At 44.2% G+C, this 17,460-nt stretch overlaps 1 protein-coding gene across 11 annotated transcripts in view; it reads left to right on the plus strand.

Annotated features, from left to right (window-relative positions):
• Positions 1-17,460, plus strand: part of ATE1 (arginyltransferase 1) — a 225,862-nt gene that overhangs the window by 154,252 nt on the left and 54,150 nt on the right. For all 11 annotated transcript variants that reach the window (XM_029080585.2, XM_029080593.2, XM_029080594.2 and 8 more), the window contains one exon: positions 6,951-7,071. In XM_029080585.2, the coding sequence (XP_028936418.1) occupies positions 6,951-7,071 (121 nt within the window). The remainder of the gene's footprint in view (positions 1-6,950; positions 7,072-17,460) is intronic.

Below are 17,460 nucleotides of genomic sequence, written 5' to 3' on the forward strand. Positions count from 1 at the left end.
CACAGTCTAGAAAGGGGGAGACAGACATCAAAACAAGTAAAGAGGCATCAATAACATCAATGTAAATACATAGATTTACAGATATATAGATGCCATTAATAAAAATAAAATTATAAATATGTAATTATATTCGCACAAGTGCTGTGGGGTGGGGAGCGGGGTAGAGCAGAGGGAGTGAGTGGGGGTGACGGGGAGGGGAGGAGGAGCAGAGGAAAAGGGGGGCTTAGTCCGGGAAGGCCTCCTGGAGGAGGTGAGCTTTCAGTAGGACTTTGAAGGAGGGGAAGTGGGCTAGTTAGGTGGAGTTGAGGAGGGAGGGCATTCCGGGCCAGAAGTAGGATGTGGGCCAGGCAAGCGAGACTGGTGAGAAGGTGGCCCAGTGAGAAGGTTGGCACCAGAGGAGCAAAGTTTGCCAGCTGGGCTGTAGAAGGAGAGAAGGGAGGTGAGGTAGGAAGGGGCAAGGTGATGGAGAGCTTTGAAGCCAATAGTGAGAAGTTCCTACTCTCAAGAGGGTGGGAGGCAGAGGAGAAAGTAGCAAAAGAGACTTAAAAGTAGGAGAACCGGAGGGGGACAGTGTCAGCGAAGCCAAAGTTAGTTATTGTTTCAAGTGTGAGGGGGTGGTCCACAGCGTTGAAGGCAGCTGAATGGTCGAGGAGGATTAGGATGGAGTTAGAGCTCATTGGATTTAGCAAGAAGGAGGAGTGGGTGATGATTTTGAGAGACCACTTCAGTGGACTGAAGGGGGTGGAAGCTAGATTGCAGGGGGTGAAGGAGAGAGTCGGAGGAGAGGAAGTGAAGTCAGCAGATGTAAACGGCTCACTCAAAGTGCTTGGATAGGAGTGGTAAGAGGAAGAGGGGTGATAAGTGGAGGGAGCCGTGGGGGCAAGGAAGGGTTTTTTTTTAGGATGGCGACACATGGACATGTTTGAAAGCAGTGGGAAAGGAAATATTGGAGAGTGAGCAGTTGAAAATGGTGATCAGGAAGAGAAAAAATGGGGCAAGATGCAAAGAGATGGGGCTGGTGTCAGGTGAAAGGTGTGGATTTTCAGTGGAGGTGAAAGATCTCCTCTTGAGATATTGCTGGCAAGATTTGGAGAGTCGAAGAGGGGGCAGGAGTGGGTGGGACTGGAAGGGACCAGGGGAGATTTTAGGGAGATAGCGCCTGCAGTTTCAATTTTATCAATGTAAGGGATGGAAGAGGCAGAGAGATGGTGTTTAAGGAGGAACTTAGAAGTCAAAAACTGTTGGGCTGGGTAAGGGGAATGAGAGTCAGTAAGAAGAAAAATTAATACTGGCCAGAGTCACAACAGGTGAGAATGAGTCTAAGATAGCTAAAATCAGTCGGACGTGTGGATTTCTGCCGGCATTGCTCTACGATGCGAGTGTGTGAGTAGAGGAAGAAAATCAGAAGGGTGATCCAGGGGCCTTGGGTTGGCGATAGGAGATTGAGAGGAATGGGAGTGCCAGGGAGTTGAGTTCAGCAGAGCAGGTGGAATTGAGAACATGGATTTGTGCTTCTAGAGAAGATAGGTTGGGTCAGGAGACCAAATGGGGCATGTTGTACTCTTAGTACAGTGCTCTGCACACAGCAAGCATTCAGTAAGTACGATTGAATGAAAGAATTAAAGTAAAATTAAAGGGGGTGAAAAGATTGGAAATTTCTGAGGGGGGACAGGACAGGGTTGTTTTTTTTTATGGTATCAGGTAAGCGTTTAGTATGTGCCAAGCAGTGTGCCATGCACTGGAACAAGCTAATCAGGTTGAACACACTTCCTGTCCCACATTGGGCTCGCAGTCTTAACCCATTTTACAGGTGAGGTAACCGAGGCACAGAGAAGTGAAGTGACTTATCTAAGGTAACACAGCAGACATGTGGCAGAGCTGGGATTAGAACTTTCTGACTGCGAGGACCGTGCTCTGTCCATCAGGCCATGCTGTTAGCTGGGAGAGAGTGTGTCAGAGAGAAGGCAGGTGAGGCAGCTATCCGAGAGTGGGATTTCAGAGTTGGAAGAGCTAGAGATTGTACAGTGACTTAACATGATGAAACAAGTGTATGGCCAGGTTGATGAGTGGGTGGTTTCAGAGATAGTGAGGAGGAGCCTTGACTGGATCAGGAAGAGATGGAAGATTAAGGGAAGTTTGCCCAAGATGGAGTCAGGGGTCCAAAGGCTGTTTTCAGCTGGGCCTTTTGGGTGGGGGAAGAAGGAATAAACATCTAGAAAAGAATGGGCAGTATTTAGGACTTGTAAATTTGAGTAAGACCAATACCGATTTGGGGAAACAAATGGTATTTTTGTGGATCTCATGTTTTTCTTCGGTCATTTGTAGTGCTTTGAAGTGTTGAGTATATTTGAGTATGTCTTTTAAAATGACATATATACCATCCCAGCCTTAAGGGCAGGACAGGCGAGTGTCTTAGTTAATAATAGTAATAGTGGTGGCTACTTGTTAAGCGCTTACTATGTGCCAAGCACTGTTCTAAGCGCTGGGGGAGATACAAAGTAGTCAGGTTATCCCATGTGGGGCTCACAGTCTTAATCCCCATTTTACAGATGAGGTAACTGAGGCACAGAGAAGTTAAGCGACTTGCCCAGAGTCACACAGCTGACATGTGGCGGAGGTGGGATTAGAACCCACAACCTCTGACTCCCAAGCCCGGGCTCTTTCCACTGAGCCACGCTGCCATTGTAGACACTTGTGTTAGACCCTGCAGTGCTTGTGCTGCCTCATTCTCAGTCCGGGCCCCTGGGATAGCCACTGCAGAGGCTTCCCTAGTCCCCATCCCATTCATTCATTCAGTCGTATTCATTGAGCACTTACTGTGTGCAGAGCACTGTACCGAGCACTTGGGAGAGTACACTACAACAGTAGACACATTCCCTGCCCACAACAAGTCTAGGGGAGGGGAGGCAGACATTAATAGAAATGAATAAATTAGAGATATGTACATAAATGCTGTGGGGCTGGGAAAGGGGAAGAACCAAAGGAGCAAGTCAGGGCTATGTAGAAGGGGGTGGGAGAAGAGGAAAGGGGGAAAGCTTCTTGGAGGAGTTGTGCCTTCAATAAGGCTTTGAAGAGGGGGAGAGTTATTGTCTGTCAGATTTGAGGAGGGAGGGCGTTCCAGGCCAGAGACAGGACTTGGGAGAGGGGTCGGTGGTGAGATAGATGAGATCGAGGTACAGTGAGAAGTTTAATATTTGAGGAGCGAAGTGTATGGGCTGGATTGTAGTAGGAGAGTAGTGAGTTGAGGTAAGAGGCGGCAAGGTAATGGACTGCTTTAAAGCCAGTGGTGACGAGTTTTTTTCTGATGAAGAGTGGATGGACAGCCACTGAGTTTATTGAGGAGGAAGGTGATGTGTCCTGAACGTTTCTGTAGAAAAGTGATCCAGGCAGCAGAGTGAAGTATCAACTGGAGTGGGAAGAGGCAGGAGGCTGGGAGGTCAGCAAGGAGGCCGATGCAGTAATCCAAGCAAGATAAGGATGAGTGATCGTATTAACGGGGTAGCAATTTGGATGGAGAGGAAAGGATGGATTTTAGCGATGTTGTGGAGGTGGGACTGACAGGATTTAGAGATAGATTGAATATGTGGGTTGAATGAGAGAATAAGTCAAGGTTAAAGCCAAGGTTACAGGCTTAGGAGACAGGAACGATGGTGGTGCCATCTACAGCAATGGGAAGTCACAGGGAGGACAGGAGGACATCCCGACTTAGGCTCGCCATTGTTTCATCCTCTGTTCGTGTCTGTCTCCTGGTGGGGACTGGAGCATTCCAAGACAACTGGGGCATGGTACGGAATGATGGACCAGAACTTGTAGTGGCTCAAACTTTGGCCATTATCAGGAACCGGCTTACTCCTGATCAGTTCCCTACGCTTCCTCAAATCAGCATGGCAGCCTCACATTGCTGATGCTTTTAATAAATACTTGTTGATGGCCTCACAGTACTAATGTGCATCCATACACAGTTTAGTTTATTGCCTGTCTCCCCCTGTAAACTCTGTGGACAGGGAACGTGTCTACCAAATCTTGTACTCTCCCAAGCACTTAGTACACAGTGCGCACAGGAAATGCACACGTCTTCTGCACAAAGTGCTCAGTAGATAAGATTGATTGATTGGGTCTAAGTTTGTTGTGGGGAGAGATTATATTTTAATCTCTCAAATGCTTAGTACAGTTCACTGCACACAGTACACATGGAATAAAAACGATTGATTTTTTTGATCGACATCTGCTTTTTCTTAGATCGAACTGTGACCAGCTCTGCCAAAGTCATTGTCTTATTATTCCGATAAGATCTTTGTGCAAAAAGCTCTTCCTTTTAGGAAAAAAGGGGAAATAGTCAAAGGTTTGGGGAAGAGAACGTGGAAGAACAAACCCTGAAAGAGCAGTGTGAGAGAAAGGGAATGTCAGAACGTACGAGTCGAGAATGTTTGCAGAATCAAGTCTTCCCCTCACCTAAATATTAATCGGCCATTCAGTACCCTTAGTGATCATTCCCCTCCAGCATTATATGTGCTGATATAGCTTGTGTCTGACAGTTGTAAAACAGATGAATTTGGTTTATTAAAATAAATCTTGAGTTGTTGAAAAAAATTTGATGAGGTTGGAGAACAAGTTCACAAGGTGCATCAGCTGAAGTTATTTTTTGTATTGAAACATATGTATCTTGTCTAAAGGAGGTAAAGAATAGGTAGTATGAAATAAGAAACTTTACAGAGGCAGCCTGCTCCTTCACGGGGCAGAATTTTTAGTACTATTGCTTTTAGAGAGAGCTTCTTTGATAGCTTTGAAAATCATTCATGTGGTATTTTTGTAAAGCCTTGGTCATGCAAACTTTGATGTCTAGTCCAGGTTCTGATTTGGCTAATTATGGCCTGCCAATCTAAGCACTGTAATTTATGGGCTGTGGTTATAGATTTTAACCTCAGATTTATTGATAGTGAAGAATCTATAATAATGCTCTCCAAGTTAGAGTCTAAAACCTGGAAGTGGAAAGAATGATTCATTCATTCCATTGACCAACTCAGAATTATGTAGTGGTCTCTTCAGGAAGAAGCATTTTTAGTAGGAACTGAGAAGGGAGTGTATTAAGCAAGATTTTTTATCTCCAAGTTTTGCATTTAACATTCTCTAAAAAATTTTAATTTTAATTATAGAAAGTTGTATTTTACCATTCTGAAATATGTTTGGCATTGTGAAAGACTTAGATTTGTAAGCATTACAGTTTCCTGGAAACACAGATTTTAAGGAGTTTAAGGTGTTAATTAAAGAGATTAAGATAATCGAAGCAATTTCTGCTGAGGTGAAAAAGTAGCCCAATCCAATATACTAGGAAAGAGCTAAGGTACTTTTTACTCCCGTTATTTTAGTCTAAAAGACTGCTCTTAGCCGTGATTCTTCAAATATTTTTCTTTTTGGGCATTTGAAAAATGTGCCCAGACTCTCAAGTAATTACATTTTTTGTACAAACAGTTCTTCTTTTCTCATACTAATTGAAAATGCGGGTTTGTTTCCAAGTCTCCAATTTGTTTCATTTGGGTAATGGGGACATTTGCCTACCTTTGAGAACTGCAGTCAGATTTCTTTCAACTAACTCTATTTAGAAAGCATAACATTTCAAAGTAGTTTATTTAACAAAATCCTTTTCATTCTTTGGCTTGAGAGAATATGCTGAAGCGGTGAAGCTTAAGCCTATATTTAGGGCAGAAATATTATTCTAACATGGCAAAATTTGCTTTTAATAAAACATCAGGGCTCAAGATAACTTATCCTACATTTCAATTCCACAAATGCTGTGTACTGCAAGAACTAGTAATGCAAGATTGAATAGAGGTTTGTCATTTATGCACATCTTTGAAATTTTTCTGTATGTGTCATCATTTAAACAGAGCAGCAGTTTCAGCTGATTTTTGATAAATCTCCAGGCAACCCCCAATGGTTTATTTTTTAAATTATTGTTTTTTTATTTTTTGTTAATGACTCATAAAGTTGATTTCTCACTGATACTTTTCATTTAATCATTGCACCTGCAGCAAGTTGTTCAGGCTTGATTGATTCATTCATTCATTCAGTCGTATTTTTTGAGCGCTTACTGTGTGCAGAGCACTGTACTAAGGGCTTGGAAAGTACAGTTTGTCAACCAATAGAGACAATCCCTACCCAGCAACGGGTTCACAGTCTAGAAGAGGGGAGACAGTCAACAAAACAAAACAAGTAGACACATATCAATAGCATCAATATAAATAAATGGAATTATCATTGATAAATAGAATAATCAGTATGTACACATATACTCAACCTAATTAAAGAATTTTAGTAATTTGGATGTAGTTGACATACACAAACTATTTTCCTAAGAAAATATTCTATGGTCTTACCTGGGGGAACTAAATCAATGAAATTAACCATTTCTAGATAAAATATTCTTTAATAAATGAGCCATCCAGTGAATAACAAAACAACCAATAATTCACTCATTGTAATGTCCAAAAATGGAAGAAATTCATTGAAATCATTAAGTTTTTTGAAAACGAAGAACTGTAATTTTTCTTTTCTGCCACCGCCAATATTTTAGGCAATTTGGTTTGTCACACTGAATTTTCTAGACAAGCAGTGGTATTGTCGGCAAGGGCCATAAGTGATTACTAAAAGTATGGAACTGCAGGCGAAAATCAAACCTGGCTGTCCAAACCATCACCACCACCGTAAATGTCACATGTTGTTCGAGAGGGCCTTTTCGACGATACCTACCAGAGTCATGCTTGTGTTCTTGAGGTGGAGCAGCTATCAGAGTCATGCCTACAGTGTTTACAGTAAAGCTGCTTCTGGCTGCCTTTGTTTAGACTTGTGATTAAAACCATTCCTCACACAGAGCTAGCTCAGGAACCTTGTGGCCAGGGAGTTATTTTGGAACTAATGGTCTTTTTGTCCCTTTTTTCCTGCTCTCTCGTTAGGGTCAATATAGACCTTCGGACTTGTTGTGTCCAGAGACGTATGTCTGGGTGCCCATCGAGCAGTGTCTGCCCGTACTTGAGAAGTCCAAATACTCCCGCTTCAATCCGGACCCCAAAGCAGGTAGGCTTGCAAATAGAATGCTATTCCCGCACGCTGTAGGAATCCAATCTGTTCCAATCTGGCGGTATCATCGACTCTTCAAGGTATTCAGATAGGCTTATACATATATTTTCACATGAATGTATATTCAGATATGTATATCTACATATCTGAATTTCTCTTTAGATGTAGAAATACTGAGTGGGTGAGTCAATGTGTGAGAGTAATGTGAGCATACATATCCATAGCTATCCTGGCTTTTCAAAGTTGCTGCTGACGGTAAGATCCCCTCCATGGTTCAAGCGTGGCTGAAAAGAATGGTGGTTCACCAGCATTCCCTGCTGCATTCCTTCACCGTAAGGGTAGCTCCTGTGTGCGTTAATGGGTTTCTTCAGAGAGAGAGAGAGAGAGAGAGAGAGCTGTCCTTTCCTTTGCCCCATGAGTGCGGGGCTAAGATCCTGTCTCAGGAGCACACAAGCATTAGATGGCAGATAATGGCCTACTGGATAGATCACGGGCCTGGGAGTCCGACAGTCATGGGTTCTAATTCCGGCTCTGCCACTTGTCTTCTGTGTGACTGTGGGCAACTCACTTCACTTCTCTATGCCTCAAGTTACCTCATCTGTAAAATGGGGATTTGAGACTGTCAGCCCCACAGGGCACAGGGACTGTGTCCAACCTCATTTGCTAGTATCCATCCCATCTCTTAGTACAGTGCCTGGCACATAGTTTAGCACTTAACGAATACCATCGTTATTATTATTATTATTAGATAGGCCAATGTGCCATAATAATATTGCTAAGCACATACTATGTGCAGAGCACTGTTCTAAGTGCTGGGGTAGATACAGGGCAATCAGGTTGTCCCACATGAGGCTCACAGTCTTAATCCCCATTTTACAGATGAGGTAACTGAGGCACAGAGAAGTGAAGTGACTTGCCCACAGTCACACAGCTAAGTGGCAGAGCTGGGATTCGAACCCATGACCTCTGACTCCCAAGCCCGGGCTCTTTCCACTGAGTCACGCTGCTTCTCCAATAGAATGGTCTATTCCTTGAAGATACTAGAGAAGCAGCAGGGCCTTGTGGGAAAAGCACAGGCCTGGGAGTCAGGAGATCTGAGTTCTAATCCTACCTGCCCTACTTGTCTGCTGGATGACTTTGGGCAAGTCATTCAACTTTTTTGAGTTTCAGTTCTGTCACTTGTAAAATGGAGATAAAATACCCGTTCTCCCTCCCCTTAGACTGTGAGCCCCCTGTGGGATGGGGACAGTATGTGATCTGAATGCGTTGCGTTTATCCCAGTGCTTAGTATAGTGCGTGGCACATTGTAAGCACTTAACCAATCCCACGGTTATGTTTACACCTACAAAGACCATGTCTCTGCCAGTACAGTTCAACAACACTGCCTCAGGCCGTAATTCCTGGGCAGAAGAATGTGAACCTCCTGTGTTCAGTTCGGGTGCAGTCACTGCCTCATGGTCTTGTTCTGTTGTGTACATACTCACAGTTTGCCAGTCCAGGCATAAATTCTGGCTACCTGGACTGAAACCATGTTGGGACAACATGGCCAAAGATTTACAGATTGTTTAAAAACTTACCTTGCTATGTGGCTGCTTTCTGATTTATTATCTCCCGTTAGTTTTTAAGCCTCTTGCCTTCTACTAATTAGTCATTCCCAGTAGTCCCCAGGGCGTGTTTGCTGCACAGTAAATATCATCGAATGCCTGAGAGCTGGCCGGCCAGAAAGTAAGAGGGAGAGATGCCATGGCGCTGAGCACAGAATTGGGACCGTGGCCTAAGGGATTGGTAGATTCAACATACTTTCCCTTCAGGGAAAATCCATAATTCACATTCTCCTGTCAGTAAAAATGAAAGATGCTACCTTTTCTCCTCTCTTCCTAATAGTGCATGGATTTTGAAAGATACTGTGTTCCTGTTTTCTACTGGCAGACTCGTAACCTCTTTGCAAGTTTGGGCTGAAAAACAGCAATTTTAACTTGAACTATACTGAACATGGACAGGCGTTTCAGGAAAAAGTGGAAGAATAACTGCTATTGACAGTTGCTGAAGAACTGAACTATACACAAGCATTTCTGAATTGGGTTTCAGTTGATAGTATTATAAGGTTAGCTGAACGTGACCTGCTTTTTCTGCAGGTCCCAATATTCACTCTCACCCTTTTAGAGTGATTACCTTGAACGTTTTCAATAAAATAGGCAGTGGTCTAAAACAAGCCAGACACTAAGCAAGAGAGAAAGAGAGATAAAATGGAATATCATTTTATCCCTAGAGGAGCTATTCAAGTTCTAGTATAGTTCTGAGCTCCATTACACTGAGTTGGGATGACTTCCCTTATGTCCTCATTTCTTGATTTTAGGTGAAAAAAAAATGCATTGTTCATTTCCTAGAAAATAGTGTCCTAGTAGGAATGCAAAGAAACTAGAATTGTAGGCCCTAAAAAGTGAGCTGCGAATATACTGCTAATTTAATACTAAGAAAGCAGGAGCTTTACCGCCCATGTTAACCAGCTGTCAGTGGTTGCCTATCAACATCCGCATGAAACAAAAACTCCTCACTCTTGGCTACAAGGCTCTCCATCGCCTTGCCCCCTCCTACCTCACCTCCCTTATCTCTTTCTACTGCCCACCCCACACGCTCCGCTCCTCTGCCGCTCACCTCCTCACTGTCCCCTGTTCACGCCTATCCCACCATCGACCCCTGGCCCACGTTCTCCCGCTGTCCTGGAATGCCCTCCCTCCTCACGTCTGCCAAACTCTCTTCCCCTCTTCAAAGCCCTTCTGAGAGCTCACCTCCACCAAGAGGCCTTCCCAGATTGAGCTACCCCTTTTCCCTCTGCTCCCTCTGTTCCCTCTCTGCTCCCCCTCCGCCCTCTGATCCTCCCCTTCCCTCCGATCCTCCCCTTCCCTCCTTCACCTCCCGTCAGCTAAGCCCCCTTTACCTCTGCTCCTTTCCCTCCCTCTTCCCCTCCCCTCAACACTGTGCTCATTTGTATATATTTTTTATTACCCTATTTATTTTGTTAATGAGGTGTACATCCCCTTGATTCTATTTATCGTGATTATGTTGTCTTTTTTTTGTCCGTCTGTCTCCCGTGCTTAGACTGTGATCCCGTCATTGGGCAGGGATTGTCTCTATCTGTTGCCGATTTGTATATTCCAAGTGCTCAGTACAGTGCTCTGCACATAGTAAGCGCTCAATAAATACTAATGAATGAATGAATGAATGAGTGAATTTCAGGATTCCTACTGAGCCTGTCCACTTCAATCAGTCAATCAGATGTATTTATTGAGCACTTACTGGTGCAGAGAACTGTACTAAGCTCCTCTCTTGTGTTAAGCTGTCAGGTCATCTCCGTCCCATAGTGACACCATGGACATATCTCTCCTAGAACACCCCGCTTCCTCAGCAGTTGTTGTGGTAGAATATCCATAGAGTTTGCTTCGTAAAAATACAGAAGTGGTTTACCGTTGCCTCCTTCCGCACAGTAAAATTGAGTGTCTGCCCTTGACTCTCTCCTATGCCGCTGTTGCTCAGCACAGGGGAGTCTTGTAGCAGATTGCCTTCCACTTGCTAGCCACAGGCAAAGCTAGGAATAAAATGGGGATGCCTTTGCTTGATTCTCCCTCCCATGGTCAAAACTGATGGAGGACTGGAAATTCTCCTGGTGTGACCCTGAGAGTATATACTAAACTCTTGGGAGAGTACAGTACAACAGAGTTGGTAGACACGTTCTCTGTCCACAGCAAACTTACAGAAGGTGAGACAGACAATATGAACAAGTAAATTCTGGATAAGTGCTGAGGGAGGAATGAATAAAGGGTGCAAACCCAAGTTCATTCATTCAGTTGTATTCATTCATTCAATGCCATTTATTGAGTGCTTACTTTGTGCAGAACAGCATACTAAGCACCTGGGAAAGTACAACACAATAATAAGCAATGACATTTCCTGCCCACAGTGAGCTGACAGTCTAGTGGGGGGAAGACAGACATCAATACCAATAAATGAAATTACAGATATGTACATAAGTGCTGTGTGGCTGGAAGAGAAGAGCAAAGGGAGCAAGTTAGGGTAAGGCAGAAGGGAGTGGGAGGTGAGGAAAAGTGGGTCTTGGCCTCTTGGAGGAGATGAGCCTTCAATGAGGCTTTGAAGTGGGGGAGAATAATTTTTGGATTTGAGGAGAGAGGGCGTTCCAGGCCAGAGACAGGATGTGGGCTAGGGGTCGGCGACCAGACAGGGGAGATAGAGGCATAGTGAGAAGGTTAGCACTAGAGGAGCTAAGTGTCCGAGCTGAGTTGTGGAAAGAGAGATGCTAGGTGAGGTAGGAGGTGGCAAGGCGATAGAGTGCTCTAAAGACAATGGTGAGGAGTTTTGGTTTGATAGGGAGATGGATGGACAACCACTGGAGTCTTTTGAGGAGGGGGTGTGATGTGTCTTGAACGTTTTGGTAGAAAATGATCTGGGCAGCAGAGTGAAGTACCGAGTGGGGAGAGACAGGAGGCTGGGAGCTGAGCAAGGAGGCTAAGGCAGGATAGGATGATTGATTGTATTAATGTGGTAGCAATTTGGATGGAGAGGAAAGGGCAGGCTTTAGCAATGTTGTAAAGGTGATGCAGAAGGGAGTTGGAGAAGAGGAAACGAGGGCTTATTCAGGGAAGGCCTCTAGGAAGAAATGTGCTTTTAATAAGGCTTTGAAGGTGGGGAGAATGATTGTCGATATAAAGAAAGAGGGTGTTCCAAGCCAGAGGCAGGATGTGGATGAGCGATAGGTAGCAAGATAGACGAGATCAAAGTACAGTGACTAGATCAGCATTAGAGGACAGAAGAGTGTGGGCTAGGTTGTAGTAGGAATTCAGGGAGGTGAAGTAGGAGGAGACAAGATGATTGACCCCTTTAAAGCCGATGGTAAGAAGTTTCTGTTTCATGCAAAGGTGGATGGGCAACTTCTGGAAATTCTTGAGGATTGGAGAAACGTGGCCTGAATGTTTTTGTGAAACAAATGATCCAAGCAGCAGAGTGAAGTATAGACTGGAATGGGAAGAGACAGTAGGCAGGGAGCTCAACAAGGAGTCTGATACAGTACTCAAGGCTGGTTAGGATAATTGATTGGATTAACATGGTAGTTTGGAAAAGGAAGATTTTAGCAATGTTATGAAGGTGGAACTGACGTAACTTGGTGACAGATTGAATATACAGGTTCAGTGAGAGAGATGAGTCGAGGATAATGCTAAGTTTATGGATTTATGAGTCAAGGTAAATGATGTTGCCATCTATAGTTACAGGAAAGTTGGGGGAAGGGAAGGATTTGGGTGGGAAGATAAGGAGTTCTATTTTGGACACGTTAATAATAATTAATTAATATTAATTAATAATAATAATTAAGTCTGAGGACATCCAAGTGGAGATGTCCTGATGGCAAGAGGAAATGTGAGGCTGCAGAGAAGGAGAGAAATCAGGGCTGGAGATGTATATTTGGGTATAGAGGTGTAATTGAGCACATTTCTTCCTAGAGGCCTTCCCTGAATAAGCCCTCGTTTCCTCTTCTCCAACTCCCTTCTGCATCACCTTTACAACATTGCTAAAGTCTGCCCTTTCCTCTCCATCCAAATTGCTACCACATTAATACAATCACTCATCCTATCCTGCCTTAGCCTCCTTGCTCAGCTCCCAGCCTCCTGTCTCTCCCCACTCGGTACTTCACTCTGCTGCCCAGAGTGTAACTCAACATGAGCAAGACTGAGCTCCTCATCTTCCCTCCCAAACCCGGTCCTCTCACAGACTTCTCTATCACCATGGATGGCACGACCATCCTTCCCTTCTCTCAGGCCCGTAATCTCGGTGTCATCCTTGACTCGTCTCTCTCGTTCACCCCACACATCCTATCTGTTACCGAGACCTGCCGGTTTCACCTCTACAATATCGCCAAGATCCGCCCTTTCCTCTCCACCCAAACGGCTACCTTACTGTTACGGGCTCTCGTTATATCCCGGCTAGACTACTGTGTCAGCCTTCTCTCTGACCTCCCTTCCTCCTCTCTCGCCCCGCTCCAGTCTATTCTTCACTCCGCTGCCCGGCTCATCTTCCTGCAGAAACGATCTGGGCATGTCACTCCCCTTCTTAAACAACTCCAGTGGTTGCCTATCAACCTCCGCTCCAAACAAAAACTCCTCACTCTAGGCTTCGAGGCTCTCCATCACCTTGCCCTTTCCTACCTCTCCTCCCTTCTCTCTTTCTACCACCCACCCCGCACGCTCCGCTCCTCTGCCGCCCACCTCCTCACCGTCCCTCGGTCTCGCCTATCCCGCCGTCGACCCCCGGGTCACGTCCTCCCGCGGTCCTGGAACGCCCTCCCTCCTCACCTCCGCCAAACTGATTCTCTTTCCCTCTTCAAAACCCTACTTAAAACTCACCTCCTCCAAGAGGCCTTCCCAGACTGAGCTCCTCTTCTCCCTCTACTCCCTCTGCCATCCCCCCTTTACCTCTCCGCAGCTTAACCCTCTTTTTCCCCTTTTCCCTCTGCTCCTCCACCTCTCCCTTCCCATCCCCACAGCACTGTACTCGTCCGCTCAACCGTATATATTTTCGTTACCCTATTTATTTTGTTAATGAATTGTACATCGCCTTGATTCTATTTAGTTGCCATTGTTTTTACGAGATGTTCTTCCCCTTGACTCTATTTATTGCCATTGTTCTTGCCTGTCCGTCTCCCCCGATTAGACTGTAAGCCCGTCAAACGGCAGGGACTGTCTCTATCTGTTGCCGACTTGTTCATCCCAAGCGCTTAGTACAGTGCTCCGCACATAGTAAGCGCTCAATAAATACTATTGAATGAATTGAGCCCGTGAGAGTGAGTAAGTTCTCTAAGGGAGTGGGTAAAGATGGAGAAAAGAAGGGGACCCAGAACTGAGCCTTGAGGAACTCCCCCAGTTAGGGGATGGGAGGCAGGGAATGAACCCATGAAAGAGACTGAGAATAAGTGGTCAGAGAGATTGGAGGAGAAGCAGAAGAGGACAACGTCAGTGGAGCAAAGTTTGGATAATGTTTCCAAGAGATGGTGTGGTTGACAGTGTCAAAGGCAGCTGAGAGGTCAAGGAGGACTAGGATGGAGTAGAGGGCATTGGCTTTGTCAAGAAGGAGATCATTGGTAACCTTTGAGGGAGCAGTTTCTGTGGAGTGAGGGGAATAGAAGTCAGATTGGAAGGGGTCAAGGAGGAAACTGGAGGAGAGGAACAGGAGACAGTGTGTGTAGACAACTCGCTCAAGGAATTTGGAGAATAATGTAATCAGAAACACTTAATGCTTGATTACATAGCCTCCACAGTGATTTGGCTACTTCTGACTGTCGTGGTCATGCTTGGACCCAAGTAGAGTCACAAGAGATTGAAGTTGGTGCTGGTTAATCCCAAACCAGGACTAAAAACAGGCAGTTTGTATTTAGGGCGATCCAAGGAAAATATGGGATTAAAAACTCCAGGCAGCAACCAGTTGAGAGTTCCGTGTATGCTCCTGAAACCATGGCTGAACCAAATTCCCAAATTGGTATTTTTGTCAGAATTACAAATTGGAAAGGATAACAACAGAAAGTGGCAAAATCTGGATTTGCATGATCGTATGTAGCCACTGGGGTTCAAAATGGCCAAGGCCAAGGTTAGTGGTGTGATTAATAGAAATCAAACACATCTGTTTGGGTTTGTTTAAGGTAATTGTTAAGCACTTATTATGTTCTAAACACTGGGGGTGGTATATAATAAAAAGGTTAGACAAAAAGCTTACACACACTCCCTGTCCCAATCTAACGGGAGAGAGAACAGGAGTTTAATCCCCATTTTACCAGTGAGGAAATGGAAATGCAAAGAAGTAAAGTGACTTGCCAAAGGTCACATAGGCGAGTGGTGGAGCCAGGATTAAAACTCAGGTCCTTCTGACTCCCTTGCCCGTGCAATTTCCACTAGGCCCCACTGCAATCTGTATGGTTCAGCCATGTGCTTTCCTGAAAGCTTCACTTGGAAAAATTGCTGGGGAAAGGTGTAAGGGTAAACTATCCCATCAGATTAACTCATTCCAGCTTTCCTTTTATTCATGGTATGGATTTAGCAGTGAGACATTGTTCTGACTATGTCTCGGGGAGCAGGGGAACACCCAGAAAGCTTCTTCCTTTGGTCAGGTGAGGCTTTTCCACTACTGATAGGCTCCTTTCCAAATATTCCAGTGAGAGGAGATGGAAGTGGGGCTTTAGGCTTCTTCTTGCATCCCTCTATTACTCCTACTGGGCCTATTACCTCAAGTCTCACAAAACTAGAACCTGTTGTTAGTATGATCTTCCAGAACAACTCCAAGAGAAGAAATACAGAGCATTTCACGCAACCTTCCGTAGCACTTAATGTACAAATCTTACATATCCTATTACTTCAGCACTAAAACTCACGCACATTTCCCCTCTCCTTCTTCCATGTTTGTAATATATATTCTAGATGATCTAGTGATGTATCTAGCAAGATTACTAGTAACTGTGATATTGAATTACCATACCCATTTTTATTTTCTTTTTTAAAAGGTAGTATCTAAAACTGATTAGCTTCCCATTCAGAGATTTAAATCTCTTTTCCCTTTGCCCAAATGTCTTTAGTCTTTGACAGGATGTAAGCAAGTCTGTTTATTTTATAAATGTATTCTTTTACATAATAGTTCCAGACAAGTATTTTAAGTACAAAGCTTGGGTAGAATTCCTTTTCTTGCGATAATTAATTTTCCTAGGGAATGTTTGAAATAAATTTAGTTTAAAAAGTAGCAACTTGTTCATATTTCAGTAGCACATTCAGTAAAATGCACTTCCAAATAAACTACAGGGGTAGCTGTGAGGCAATCAACAACAACAAAACTAAAAATGATATTTTCAGGTTCCCCTTCTCTGCTTTCAGCTTGCGAAATGAGTTTCAAAACTTTGGAAGTGAGCTTGCTAGGGAAATGATGTGCAGAGATGACAAGCTGTATTTTCTGTGGTAAATCAGTTATATCACATATAAAAGGAGTCAAGGGCATGAAGGTAGCGAATGATTAGAAAAATAGCGAATCTCTTAGAAATAAAATTAAGCTTTGCTTTTTGATTTAGAAATTCAAATTGGTGAATGACTTTTGGGGACAAAACCAAACCACCCTAAGACCTGGATTTATAAAGTGAATCCCTCATTCTTGGATTTGCAAAACCTGGGGGAAACTGCTACTTGCTACTTACAAGAAACCAGTTACTTGGTGGTGTTTTTTCAGTGTACACTCTAGTCTTTTCATAAAATTCCCTAAGAAAATCATTGTTTGACTGAGATGCTGTTAACACAGAATAAGCGCTAGCTAAATGAGTTGAAAAGAAGCCTTCCATTTCCAAACAAATATTTGATCTGGAAGAGCAATTTGTAAGACTGCATTATATGTATCTTTCCTTCATATCTGCATATGAGGACATTTGATGGTGAGATCTTGCTCACATTTGCAGATGTGGCTGAGAGACCAGTACTTGAGTGTTATGCTGTTCTACACTGTGACCACGTGTTGATTATCCATTGGGCATTTGTCACTAGAAGCATCTGTCACCATTTTAGAGTCTGTCTCTTCTCAGACAGAATAGACCCTCTCTTAATTGGCACAGGCCATTCTGGTCTGACCGCATCACTGGGCTTTAAAAAATGTTTGTTCTGCCCTCCCTGCCTGGTTTCACTGCATTGTGCAGCTGCTCTGCTTTTCACCAATCTTTTTATGTCTCCCACCCAGAACGTTGTCTCTAAGTTGGGACTGGGATTTCACTGTTAATGGCTCTGTCTTACCGTTTGATCGTAAGTGTGGCTTGGCGGTGATCCTGATGACATAGAAGTCAGCTGTGCCTTCTGTGGAAGGTCCAAACCATAAGTCGACTGAACATCCCTGCAGCTTTAGAGACATTTGACTATGCGATTGACTGCGTATACCCAGTAGACGCTTTGATACTCCCCTCTTCCCCGCTCCCGGCCACAGCCCCACAGCATTTATGGCATATCCTTGTACTATACTATTTCCTTTTTCTGTAACTTATTTTAATGTCTGCCTCCCTCTGTAGGCTCTAAGCTCCTTGTATTCAGGGATGGCACCTGTCAGCTCTGTTGTATTGTACTCTCCCAAGGGCTTAGTACAGTCCTATGCCCATAGTAAGTGCTCAATAAATAGCATTTTGCTAAGAAACTTGATTCCTCAAGGCATGAAGCTCCTATCTGTCAATGTTCCAATGGAAATGCAGGTTTTCCTCATCCAGTTTTCTCTTTTTGATCCAGTAACTATTGGATCGAAGCAGAGTGGCCTCGTGGATAGAGCATGGGCCTGGGAGTCAGAAGGACCTGGGTCCTAATGCCAACTCTGCCACTT

This window comes from Ornithorhynchus anatinus, chromosome 16 (genome assembly GCF_004115215.2).
Source record: "Ornithorhynchus anatinus isolate Pmale09 chromosome 16, mOrnAna1.pri.v4, whole genome shotgun sequence".
Lineage (NCBI taxonomy): Eukaryota > Metazoa > Chordata > Mammalia > Monotremata > Ornithorhynchidae > Ornithorhynchus > Ornithorhynchus anatinus.